Source organism: Centropristis striata, chromosome 13 (genome assembly GCF_030273125.1).
Source record: "Centropristis striata isolate RG_2023a ecotype Rhode Island chromosome 13, C.striata_1.0, whole genome shotgun sequence".
NCBI lineage: Eukaryota > Metazoa > Chordata > Actinopteri > Perciformes > Serranidae > Centropristis > Centropristis striata.
The window spans coordinates 13925317-13937923 of NC_081529.1; the positions used below are offsets into that span (position 1 = coordinate 13925317).

The following is a 12607-nucleotide window of genomic DNA, read 5'->3' on the forward strand; positions in this document are numbered from 1 at the left end:
TAATCCAATAATATATTTGGTATATATATAACAGTCTGAGTAGGGCCATTCTGCATAACTTTTGATACTTTAAGTACATTGTGATGCTGATACTTTTGTACTTGTACGTCATTAAGTTTCTAATGCAGGACTTTTACTTGTACTGGAGTAACTTCACAATGTGATTAGTACTTTCACCGAAGTAAGGGATCTGGATACTTTTCCACCACTGACTAAATGTGAAGGAGCTGTTAATAAACTTATTTTGATTCTCTTTTCCACAGCTGAATACTAAACTAATTTGACACTCTTATTTTGAAGATCCCGAGTGAAAATCCTCTTCCTGTTGCGGAGTTTCTTTCGGCGGAGTGTGTGGTAGCCTGTCATGGCTGCTCACAGTAACAACTTCATCCGTGTGCGCCTACACTTTGACTACCCGCCGCCGGCCGTCGTGGACTGCCGCATGTGCTGGTTGCTCGTGGATCTGAACACGTGCCGTGTGGTGGCGGACCTGGAGAGCGTCATCAGGCAGAAGTTTGAGTTCAGCCGCAGGAGCATCCTCAGCCTGTTCGTGGAGGACTGCTACCTGCCGCACACAGAGAGCGTGTATGTGGTGCGCGACAACGACTGCCTCAGGTGCGCGTGATTCTTCATAAACTGTACCTGCGACCTGAGCTGGACTGCACGTGTCCAGTTCAGGTCCAGCAGCCACAATAAAGTATTTATTTCAGGGGCCCAGAAAAAACAGCACAGAGCATCCCTTATAATGGTGCCCTGAACCCATAGGGGCCTTGCTAGGACCAGGCTGGACCCCTGTCTTAATCCTGGGTGTCATGCAGAGGTGGAAAAAGTATTCAGATCCCTCACTTAAGAGAAATCACAAATACCACACTGTGAAATTACTCCACTACAGGTAAAAGTCCTGCATTCAAAACTTACTGAAGTAAAAGTACAGAAGTATTAGCATCAAAATGTACTTAAAGTATCAAAAGTAAAAGTACTCGTTATGCAGAATGGGCCCACTCAAATTAATGGACACACTAAAATTTTTAAATTCTAAATTTATCATGTTTTTCATGTTACTTCTCCACCTGTAAGGTAACTAAAGCTGTCAGCTAACTGTAGTGAAGTAGAAGTATAAAGTTACATAAGTACCTCAAAATTCTACTACAGTACTTAAGTAACTGTACTTATTTACATTCCACCACTGGTGTCATGGATATTACGGATGATGTGAATGTACCTGTTCCACCTCATCCTACAGGATCTCTTTTGTACTGAGACCTGGTGACTGTAGAGGTCATGTAAGTTCAGTGGACTCATCTCATCTTCCAACAGACCAGTGAAAGATGGTTTGAGCTCTGTTATCCTGCTGGAAGTATCCATTCGAACATGATTTTCTGTGGTTTGAATTTTCTGTAATTAACTGTTACCACCATTTCAAGGTGGGCTGCTTTTTACAGGAAGTATCAGACTATAGGCCCATTAAGCAGCACAGTGGCACAGCTAAAATAATGGTGAAATAGGAAGAGTTAGAAAGTTTTTGATGTCAGGACTACTATAGGCCACTCACACTTCTACTTAGTGTAGCCAGCATGGTAATAGAGGTGAGAAAAAATCGATCCAGCATAGTATCGCGATATTTTGCGTGTCAAAATAATATTGATTCATGGCCATCAAGTATCGATATTTATCGTTTTGACAGTCTGACAGTTTTTTGTTTTTTTTACAGAGGTAGCGGGCTCATTTTTAGGAATGTTGATACTGGTATCATATGAAACTAGAAGATGTAAGGAATCTATAGACATGATCTGTGTCGGGAAGTTGCAAAGTTACAATGGTTTTAGCTACATGCCAAAGACACTGGAACCCAGGTAAATCGTGTCGGGAAGTTGCCGAAATAACTCTGCAAAGTTCGGGCATTTTTCATGTTTCATTAAAAAAATCAGAGCAGTGAAGCTTAAAGTTGAGCAAAGTTTGATAAAATGCTGCAATTGATATTAACCATACATGTTTTATATCAGTTCAGTTCAGTTTGACTGAATACTTTGTTGGTCAGTCTGTGGGTTTGACTCTCATTGTGGAGAAATAAAAAGACTGAAGTGAGATGAATAGACTGAGAATTTTCTCTTATTTGACAAAACAATTCTTGATTTAATTTAATTTTGTGGACACAAAATGCAGTTAAACAGTTACATGACAATATATTGTAACACAATACTCACCATATTGCTAAATGCTTAAAATCGCAACAATATCGTATCGTGAGTCAAGTATCCGGATATAATTGTATTGTGGAACCTCTGGTGATTCACACCTCTAGTGGCCAGCAACAATACTCAATATGCACCACGAGCAGCAGCCTGAACCGCTGACATGAGGCATGATTCTGAACTTCAGAAGTTGACAAGCCAACGCTTTGACTGAGCTTTGTCTGTGACACGGCTACTTCCTGCGAGATAACACAACATGCCATCAAATTATGTCAAACTGGTTTATTAAACATGACAATAAATTCATTGAACTCACTCACATGGCCTCGACAATCACCTGATGTCAGACCAACAGAGCATCTTTTGGATCTGATTGAAGGTGAACTTTACATGATCAAAGCTGCAGCAGCTGCAGCATTATAATATGAGCAATATATTTCAGCACCTTGTTCAGTGTGTGACACTAAGAGTTGAGGAAATTGATGCAACCTGGTACTAGCAAAGTTTACCTTATAATGTAGCCACTGAGCCACTTTGTGCTATTGGGCAGTGTAAATAAAATGTAATTTATTTTGGTAGAGTTCTTCTTACATGGACTCTGTTATTAAATAGACTGTGTGTCAGAGCTGCTGTTCGGTATTCAGCTCGTACACGTCCAGCCTGACAAAAGTCTTAAGTCTGGTGTCTAACAACACTGCAGTGATGAGGTTTTCCCCCTCACATCCCTGCCCTCAATATTTCCTTTTTCCTGGGATCCTAGGAGGAGACTAGGTACCTAGGTACAAAGGGTGAGAGGTGCCCTTGAGCAACTTGGCTACATTGGAGGCAGTGGAAAAGCCTCAGTATTTTGTTCCTTTTTGTTGGTCCATGTCACTTGCTAAACTCTGACAGTTTCCCCAGACATTCAGTCTGCTCACTTTTTATGTGACTTAAAGCTCTGTGAAGTTGTGACAAAGTATATTTGTGAAAATGTTTGTCTCTTCTGTTAAATACGTGTTTCCAAATGCTCTAGTAAGTTCCATCTCCATTTTCTCCAGGGTGAAGGTTGACTGTCTGGCTCAGGGGAACGGGTACAGCAGCTGTCCAGATACAAAGAGTGAAAACTCCAGAAAGAGACAGAGACCCACAGAGGATGATGGACCAGGAGAAAATGGAGTGAATTTGGAATGGAAGAAGAAAAAGAGAAAGAAAAAGAGCGAGGAGAGCCCGGAGAGGAATAGCAAGCAGGCTTCAGAGGATGAAAAGAATAAGAAGTCAGGAGAAAAGAAAAAAAGGAAGAAGGCAGAGGAAAAAGTTCCACCTGTCAGCCCCAAACCTGCAGCTTCTATCAAAAAACCTCCAGTTAAAGGCACCAAGAAGTCGCAGACCGTCTCTTCTTCAGACTCTAGTAGCAGCAGTGGTGACGAGGATGAAGCGCCCAAAAAACCAAGTACCCAAAAACCAGCACCCAAAAAACCTGATGCACAAAAACCAGCACCCAAAAAACCTGATGCACAAAAAGCAGCACCCAAAAAACCTGATGCACAAAAAGCAGCACCCAAAACGCCGTCCTCCACCCCTGCTGCTTCCAAGGCACCTCCAACGACCAAACCCAACCAGACAAAATCTAAATGTGCTTCATCATCATCTTCAGACAGTGACTCCTCCTCCGATGAGGTCAGTGCTGTAAAAAACAACAGTTTAACCTCCACAACCCCCAAAGGAAGAACAACAGTACCCAAAAAATCTGATGCCCCAAAACCAGCACCCAAAATTCCATCGGCCACCCCTGCTGCTTCCAAGGCACCTTCAACGACCAAACCCAATCAGAAAAAACCTCACCCTGCTTCATCATCTTCAGACAGCGACTCCTCCTCTGATGAGGACAGTGCTGTAAAAACCAAAAGTTTGACCTCCACAACCCCCAAAGGAAGAATAGGCGATAACTCCAAACAGCAGCAGGCTCTTCCTGCCCTGCAGCTCACAAATGGTGCTCAGAAACAGGCTGCGAAAGATAAACCTTCTAGCTCAGACAGCGAAGAGGAGATCAAGCTGGTCATCAGACGGCCGCTGAAGCAGCCAGAATACGCTCTGGGCAGTGTGTCATCTTGGAACGGTCGTGGCCGCGGACAACCCAGGCATGGTGGTCCTGGTGCAGGTAGAGGGAGCAACAGAGACCACAGCAGCAACTTTGAGTTCAGCTACAACAGAGCCAAGGAGCCGTCCTGCCTGACTGATAGACTGACCAACATGTCTGTGGTCCTTGAGGTCAGTCTGTATGCCTGTGTCTGTCTGTACGTGTGTGATTTCATCACTAATAATCAGTGTACTTCCTGGGGGATACTGTTTGGATTTCAGTTTTTTAAAGGCCTGTATCATCAGGGTCGAGTGTCTCCCTGGAGAACAAACTGTCATGGATTAGAGGACGTCAGCTGAACTGCAACTAGTCTCTTCTCAAAGCCCCGCCCTCTTTTATTACTGTTGCTACACTGCAAACATTCTCTACCTGCATGCAGTTTAATAGAGGTGTGAATCCCCAGAGGCCCCACGATACGATTTTTTCCTGATACTTGAGTCATGATACTTTAATATTGCGATTTTAAGCATTTTGCGATATGGTGAGTATTGCGATACAATATATTGCGATTTAACTGTGTAACTGCATTTTGTTTCCACAAAATTACATTTAATCAAGATGTGTTTTGTCATTTAAGAGAAAATTCTCAGTTCTAAATTAGGAGGCATCCATGTATATGTAAAGAGGAGACTTGTGGGAACCCAGAGAGCCTATTTTCATTGAGATAGAATGACGTCAGAGGTCACATGACCAATTTGAAAATCACCATGAAACATCAAAAAATAGCCTAACTTTGCAGTGTTATTTGTTTCCTGTACTTGGTGCATATAGATTCCTTAGATCTCCTGGTTTCATATGATACCAGTATCGCCAGTATATTCCTAAAGTGAGCCCACTACAACCTCCGGAACGGCTAATACAGCGGGTCGTCGGAATGCTAAATATCGATATTTGCCGGCAATTAATCAATATAATATCGGCATGCAAAATATTGTGATACTATGCTGTATCAATCTTTTTCCCCCACTTCTAGTTTAAAATGTTCGTAGTGATAGTATTGCCAGTGCAAATAAGCCTATTAGCTGGACATGCTAATGTCTGCAGCCTATGTTGAAGGAGTCATGCACCAACAGTCCTGCAGTCTGAATGAATGTCAGAACCATTTCATTCCATGTTTATATCATTAGCATCCTAACAGAAATTGATTTAGGCATTAATGAGAGTGAGCCTAATTACTGCTTGGAATTGTTATTGTTATTATATATAAATTTTTTATTTGGGCCGTTGTCCATTGCACAGTGCCAGGTTGCAGCTGAAAGAATAAGACTAAATTTCTCATTGTCTAATTTTGCGCTTCATTGTTGAAAGACTGTAGACTTCTCCGTGTTTGTGATTGGTCATATTATGCAAACAAATCCCTGGGTTAATCTACAGTTACAACAGAGTTGATAATGAGCATTATAGGAGCGTTTAGCCCAAGTTAGGTTTAGTACAGCTCTAATGAAGATTACAGCTTTCAACAAGTTGGAAATGTCTGCCTTGCTTTTCAGTTTTGTGAACTAATACATAACTGTTTATCAGGTTTCCTTTCTTTTGTTGCATGAAGCTTTATGAAATAAGTCCTTGTTCCTTTTGTATCTAAGCTAGCAGTCCCTCGGCTGTCCTCACCAAAAACAGCCATGTGTGCAAACTAAGCACACAGCTTGTCCACTAAGAAATACTGTGTATGAATTGGCATTAATGATGTGCTGTGTTTAGCAGAACGGAGCAGAAGCTGCTCCCAAACGGGACTACAGCTCTATGCCCCTGCTGGCCGCTCCTCCACCGCCGGGGCAGAAGATCGCCTTCAAGGTGAGTCTTATTGTCTACATAGTCTGCTCTGGGGTTGATACAGCATGTCCACTGGGTCACCTCATTACTTTTGCTCCTACTGTTCAGTTTCATAAAGAAATGGTCAAATTCACCAGAATCCATCAGTAGAGATGACGTTATATATATTTGTTAGTCCATCAACAAATTTGTTTATTTCTCCAATGTAAGCATTTGTGATTATTGATTATGATTTATAAACAAATGGATGCAAATCATAACTTGGGTGACGCTCTGCTGCAAAAACAATTACTTCCTAGGCAGCACACATGTGCACAAAATGACAGCTAATCTTTTTTTTGAAATTGCATCTAAGCCAAAAGAAATACCAGACAAATTCTTTTGAGGCAACAAAGGTTCTTTTAGCAGGTCTATAATGTGTTTCTATGTGGATACCTGGGTTGTATGCAATGAAAGTACCTAATTCTTCACACTTGAATACTGACAGACATGTATCGAAGAAGAAATCTAAAGTTTAGATAACTGTGGAGCTATGTCAGCATTGAGATTCTTCTCCATCAGAAAACAAGCATTTTAAAGAAGTTTGCTTGTCATCTTGCAGATGGACCTGGCATGAATTCAGCCTTTTTACACATCAGCCTCATGCTGTAGTTATTTAAGCATCCTTTTGATTTGCTTATTGACTGATTAGATCACAACTAAATGTATTGTCCCGTCATGGACCAAGCTAACATTTAGCAGCTCTGAAAGCTTCTTTTCCCTCTTAAGTAACTGTCCTCTGATAATGATAATATGCACAGTCACGAGAACAAAATTCCAACAAACATATTCACTAACAGATCAAAAAACAGTGCTGTTAGTAAGACACTTAACTTTAAAGCTTGTTGCAGGTCTAACTTCCTAACTCTGTTCTTGTGTGTATGTGTGTGGTCACAGTTGCTGGAGCTAACAGAGAATTATACACCAGAGGTATCAGAATATAAGGTGAGTGTCATTGTGAACTGTTCTGTCATACTGGAGTCACCTTATCACCACTGACCGACCATCCTGCTGTATGTTTTAGGAGGGAAAGATTGTGAGCTTTGACCCAACCACCAAACAGATTGAGCTGGAACTACTTCATGCCTCTCAAGGTAGGGATCATTTTTCCCACTGATACAATAGGAATCATATCTTTGAATGTCTAATTTGGAGTGAATATGTCAAGATTCCAAATACATGGCAGGAACCTGTTTTATAAGATAACTCCGCATCAACAGAAGATTAATAAATAATTCAATTATACCATAGTTTAATCAAACTATGGTTCGTTTAAATCCTTGTTTCAGTGTGTTTGGTTGCTTGTGAATGCTCCAAACGTACTCTCACCAAGCAACTGGTCCAAGACCACTTGCAAAGAGAAGGGTTCGTTTTCGTCAGTGTGAAAGCATCAATCGCACTCTGGTGCGCACTAAGGGTGCTTTCACACTGCTAGTTCGATTATTTGGTCCGCACCAGGCAGTAAAATTGTTACATTGTAGCATACATACTGTGTGTGGTCCGCGTTCACACATGCAAACGAACCACATTGGTCTGAATGACGTTTCGTCATCTTCTGGTGGAAATAAGCTCCAATTTCAACTTTCACAATGGAGCGACATGTTTGCACACTGTTTCTTGCGCTGGTCCTTGCTTTTTATATCGTCAACATTACCCATTTCTGGCAAAATATACAGTTGATGATATGACTGATATTGACTACTTGCAGTCTTTTGCTTTGTGAAAACATTTTTTTGTATTTTGATTCATGATTTCATAGGTTAAAACATGTAAACTTGTGTGTTCGTGAGCTGTGTGCCGGTAAAACACAACACAGCTGATCAATTAACTACGGAAGCTGCTGCCACCCTTATAAAAAATATCCTCCATTTATCTCGTTATAACGAGATACTATCATGTTATAATATAGCCCTAATAACGAAACGAAACAACAAGCAAGAATAGGCTATGGCTCGTTTGGAAGATTTAATTAAATTCTACTTTCAGCTTGGTTTGAGACATGGTGAGATTCGGCAGATATTGAACACAGTGGATGATGTTGTTATCAGTATGCTACTCTGAGAAGTATTTTGAAATGTATGGGGTTGTACCGAATGAAAATTAATTTAATAGTGTTTCCCCGACATTATTTCAGCAGCGGCACAACACATGGTTAATTTGAATATTTAAATTAGCCATGTGTTGATAGACACGATTTGCGCTGCTGCTGAATGAATGTATGTAGGGGAATATACACGCAGCACGCAAATTAAGCACTAATGCATTTCGAATAGTTCGTTTAGACCTGAGTTGGTCCAGGTTCGTGTTCTCACCAGAGGGACCGCACCAGAGGTTGGCATTTGGTGCGGAATCAAGCGCACTATCTCGGTTGCGCACTAAATCAAGCGGACCGAGACCTCCAAAAAGAGGTGGTCTCGGTCCGCTTGATTTAGTGCGCAACCGAGTGCGATTGATGCTTTCACACCAACGAAAACGAACCGAACTAAGAGCTTTTAGTCCGAATGGACTGTTTAGTGCGCACCAACTGCTGTTGGTGTGAAAGCACCCTAAATCAAGCGGACCGAGACCTCCAAAAAGAGGTGGTCTCCGTCCAAACGAACTATTCGAAATGCATCAATGCTTAATTTGCTGGTTTGAATATTCAAATTAGCCATGTGTTGCGCCGCTGCTGAAAGAATGTAGGGGAAACACTGATATGAAATTAATTTAATCTGTAATATATATATGTTTCATTCGGTACAATCCCATACATTTCACAATACTTCTCAGAGTACGCAGACTGATAACAATATCTTCCACATCAGCAGGACAGCATTGGTGAAAATAGCGCGTCTCCTCTGCCTGAAATGACGCAATATGTGTCTTCGCCGGATCCATTATTTCCGAAGATTGTTCTCCAGCTGCAGCCGCGACTCATTGAGGAATTGGATATTTTGCCAGAAATGGGTAATGTTGACAATATAAAAAGCAAGGACCAGCGCAAGAAACAGTGTGCGAACATGTCGCTCCATTGTGAAAGTTGAAATTGGCGTTATTTCCACCGGAAGATGACGAAACGTCATTCAGACCAATGTGGTTCGTTTGCATGTGTGAACATGGACCACACACAGTCTGTATGCTACAATTTAACAATTTTACTGCCTGGTGCGGACCAAATAATCGAACTATCGGTGTGAAAGCACTCAGTCTGTTTCCAAACGGATCCTAGTGCAGTTCGATTGCACTGTGAACGTAATCCGACCAGAATCCGACCCAATTAAAGGAAATGAACCAAAACGCAGTGGATTGTGGGCTACCTGCGCGGTGAGATGTACACAGATAATATTATAAAGATGAAATTTGTGTCCTTCAGTTCCACTTTGTAGGCTACCACTGAGCTAAAGCTAATTTGTCATTGCTGAATTATCAACATATCGCTCAAAATAGCAGATCGTGGTAGGAGCATCAAGGCTGGCCTTCTCTGATTCTACAGCTGTCTGATCGCAGCATGTTGGAAATAATGGATCAACACATTATTGACGACCGGAGCCTCAACAGGAGCTTGCTCTGAGCGTTTCTCTCCTCATTAGATTGGTCAGAACACCAGAGCAGATTAAGACCGGTATAATTAAAGTAACTCTGTTTGCGATCTGTTCCACATTGCTTTGTTTACATTTTTCATCGCCAACTTTTCAACCAATAAGAAATAAGAGTGTGAGTAGATTTCCAGCCTTCCACCTTCATACACGCCCCTCTTCAAATCTTTTTTTTCAAATTTGGTCTGCTTACATTTCTGCATCTTATATAGTATTCTGGTGCTATAATCTGCTGCTTCTCCCTTTAGCTCCTATAGAGCCGGGCAAGTTTGACCTGGTCTATCAGAACGCAGATGGCTCAGAGAGTGTGGAGTATGCAGTATCCAGAGGATCTCAGGTAAGCCTCAGAAATTTTAATTTCAATAAGGCCTTCAGTCAATGCTCGGGTTTTAATAAAACAAAAAAAGGAAAGTATTTTTTAGATTTTTGCCTTACAGCTTAAAAAAAATCAATAATCCATCATCGGTGAGGTAGTTGTTAAATCCCTTTATAAAATCTCTGCACTATAGACTCGTTAAGGGTAAATGGAGGAGTCCAGGCACCTCATGTAGCTGTTTATTTAAATCAGCTTATTCTTTATTAAATGCATTCCCAGTTTGGAAAACCAGATGCACGATCCAGGCAGGAAACGTATGAATGTACTTCTGCAAACAGGACTGACACAAAACATTTTCTAACCATCTAAACAAAGGCCCACCATAAAAATATACCTGTTTATGCAGGTACACATTTAGCATTTATGTGTACGCTATATTTACAATATGTCCACCGATTTTTGTTAGCCATTTAATTTGGCACTATTTTTTTTTTCAACTATAGTACTTCCATGCATAAGCGCAGCAGATCAGCTGTTCTGGTCCGAATCTTTTGTATGTTCCAGTTCATAAAGATATCCTTTTTGACTCTATATTGAATGGCATTTCATCTTCACTGTCACAATCAGTCTCTTCTGGATTCTGACCAAAACAGCTGATCTGCCGCAGTGGGCAAAGCATATAGGGTTGGGTGAAACGGCTGTTTATAGCAACAAAAATCAGTGGATATATACCAGTTTATCTGTACGCTATATTTAGAATAACAATTTTAGGGTGGACCTTTGTTTAGGTGGTCAACATATGTTTTATGTTAGTCCCCATCAGCATGCAGCAAAACATGCATTAGTTTCCTGCCTGCAGTGCGTCTGGTCCTCCAAACTGGGAACATGCAGACCATCATCGACTGCAGGGAATACATTGGTTGGCTGAGGCAGTGATCTCTTTTAAGTCTCTTCTTAAAACATACTTTTATCTGAGAGCCTTTCCTGATTTTACCTGAATTTTAACTTCCCTTGAACTGTCTTAACTGCACAGAATAATGTAATTTTCTAACATTACTTTTATGTTGTTTCATGTCTACTTGTCTTTGTAAAGTACTTTGTAACATGTCTTTTGAAAAGTGCTCAATAAATACAGATTATTATTATTAGTAGTATTATTAATAATGATGACTGTGGGTAAGTGCCTCATACAACCCACTTTAAAAAAAGCCAAACTATCCCTTTAAAGCCAAAGCCTTTGTTTTGTCATTGAGCCCAGGTGATCCTTTTTCATTTACCGACACACAGAAAGTATGTTTTTCATTAGTCACGTGTTTCCTGTCCTGTCTGTGGCCATCCTGTAGTAATCTTTGTGTGATCAGAGGTAAAATAACTTCTTGACGTCCTCCCTCAGGTGACCGAACGCTGGGACTCCCTGCTGGAACCAAGGCTCATCCTTTAAACACAGACTTTGGAGAGACGGATCTAGCTTTCATCTTTTCAACTTGATTTCAGGATCCTTCAGCACCTGAGTTTTAACAGCGGACTCTCCTCTGTACACTGTATGTTACAGCTGAGGGGTAGGATTATATTATCTTCTCTGTCATTTTAAATGAGTAAAGACTTTACATAGCTGCTGCAGATGTTCCAAGTGTTGCATTTGAATTGAAATGAAATGCTGTTTTTTTTAAAAAGCTGTAAGTGGAATGAGTGCTGAACATGTTGGTTTTATGTTTTGTACAGTTATGTGACTGTGGATATCAGTCTGTATTAACCGTTTTTCTAATAAAATGCCTAGGATTGATGTCTTTTGTATTTTTCCAATGTAATGAAATGCTCTCTTTTAAGGAAGGCCGTTTCTGTCAGTATAAGTAAAACATGGCAGGAATGTTTTCAACTAGAAAATGAGAGTTGAAATCTCTGTAAAAGGTATGAAATCCAAAATTTAAATCTAGAGTTACTACAGCAAACTTAAAGCTGCTTGCCATGCCTCAAAGACAGGAAAAGCACCAGTGCCTTCAGGTATCCAAGGGTTCAATCATAATCATAATCAGAAAACTTAGTCATGAAAGAAAGTCGTCTTAAGCTCACAAACAACAAAATACAGTGCAAAAAGCAAACTTGGACAATAGACAACATGTTTTCCTAAAGAAACAGAATAAATATACCTAATGAAGATAATTTATGCAGGATAAAAATGAAAATATACTATGTGTGCAAAGCAGCAAAGTGTCTGTGTGTGGATCATCACCTTTTATTTAAGATGGTTAGGGGGGATGAAGGAGTTTTCATAAGTACTTTTCTTGGCTACGGGAACTTTATAACGATGGCCCGATGGAAGTAACTGGAAAGATTTGTGCAGGGGGTGAGTGGGATCTTTAGTCATGTGGTTCGCTTTCCTGTCAACTGCTTGGGTGTGAAGAACTGATAATGGATTATGAGTCTGGCCAGTTATTTTGCTTCCTTGGTTAATGATCCGGGAAAGCTTTGATTTATTCAGATATGAGATATGATTTATTTGATTTCTGCAGATATGACGTTAAACCAGGATGAGACGTTGAAGGTGAGTACAGTTTCAATGAGTGATGTCCTTCCTGACATGAAATCCCCGGAGTTTCCT

The 12607-nt window shown here is 40.6% G+C and overlaps 1 protein-coding gene across 2 annotated transcripts; it reads left to right on the plus strand.

Annotated features, from left to right (window-relative positions):
• The first annotated feature begins 323 nt into the window (after nt 1-323).
• coil (coilin p80) lies at nt 324-11791 on the plus strand. 2 transcript variants are annotated; one of them, XM_059347720.1, is made up of 8 exons: nt 324-615; nt 3230-3648; nt 3679-4439; nt 6010-6099; nt 7015-7062; nt 7142-7211; nt 9941-10029; nt 11402-11791. In XM_059347720.1, the coding sequence occupies exons 1-8, from the start codon at nt 365-367 to the stop codon at nt 11447-11449; spliced, it is 1776 nt and encodes a 591-aa protein (XP_059203703.1). In that variant the 5' UTR covers nt 324-364; the 3' UTR covers nt 11450-11791. The 2 variants fall into 2 exon arrangements, with proteins under 2 accessions (XP_059203703.1, XP_059203702.1); XM_059347719.1 differs by having other exon boundaries at nt 3230-4439.
• The last annotated feature ends 816 nt before the right edge of the window (nt 11792-12607 follow it).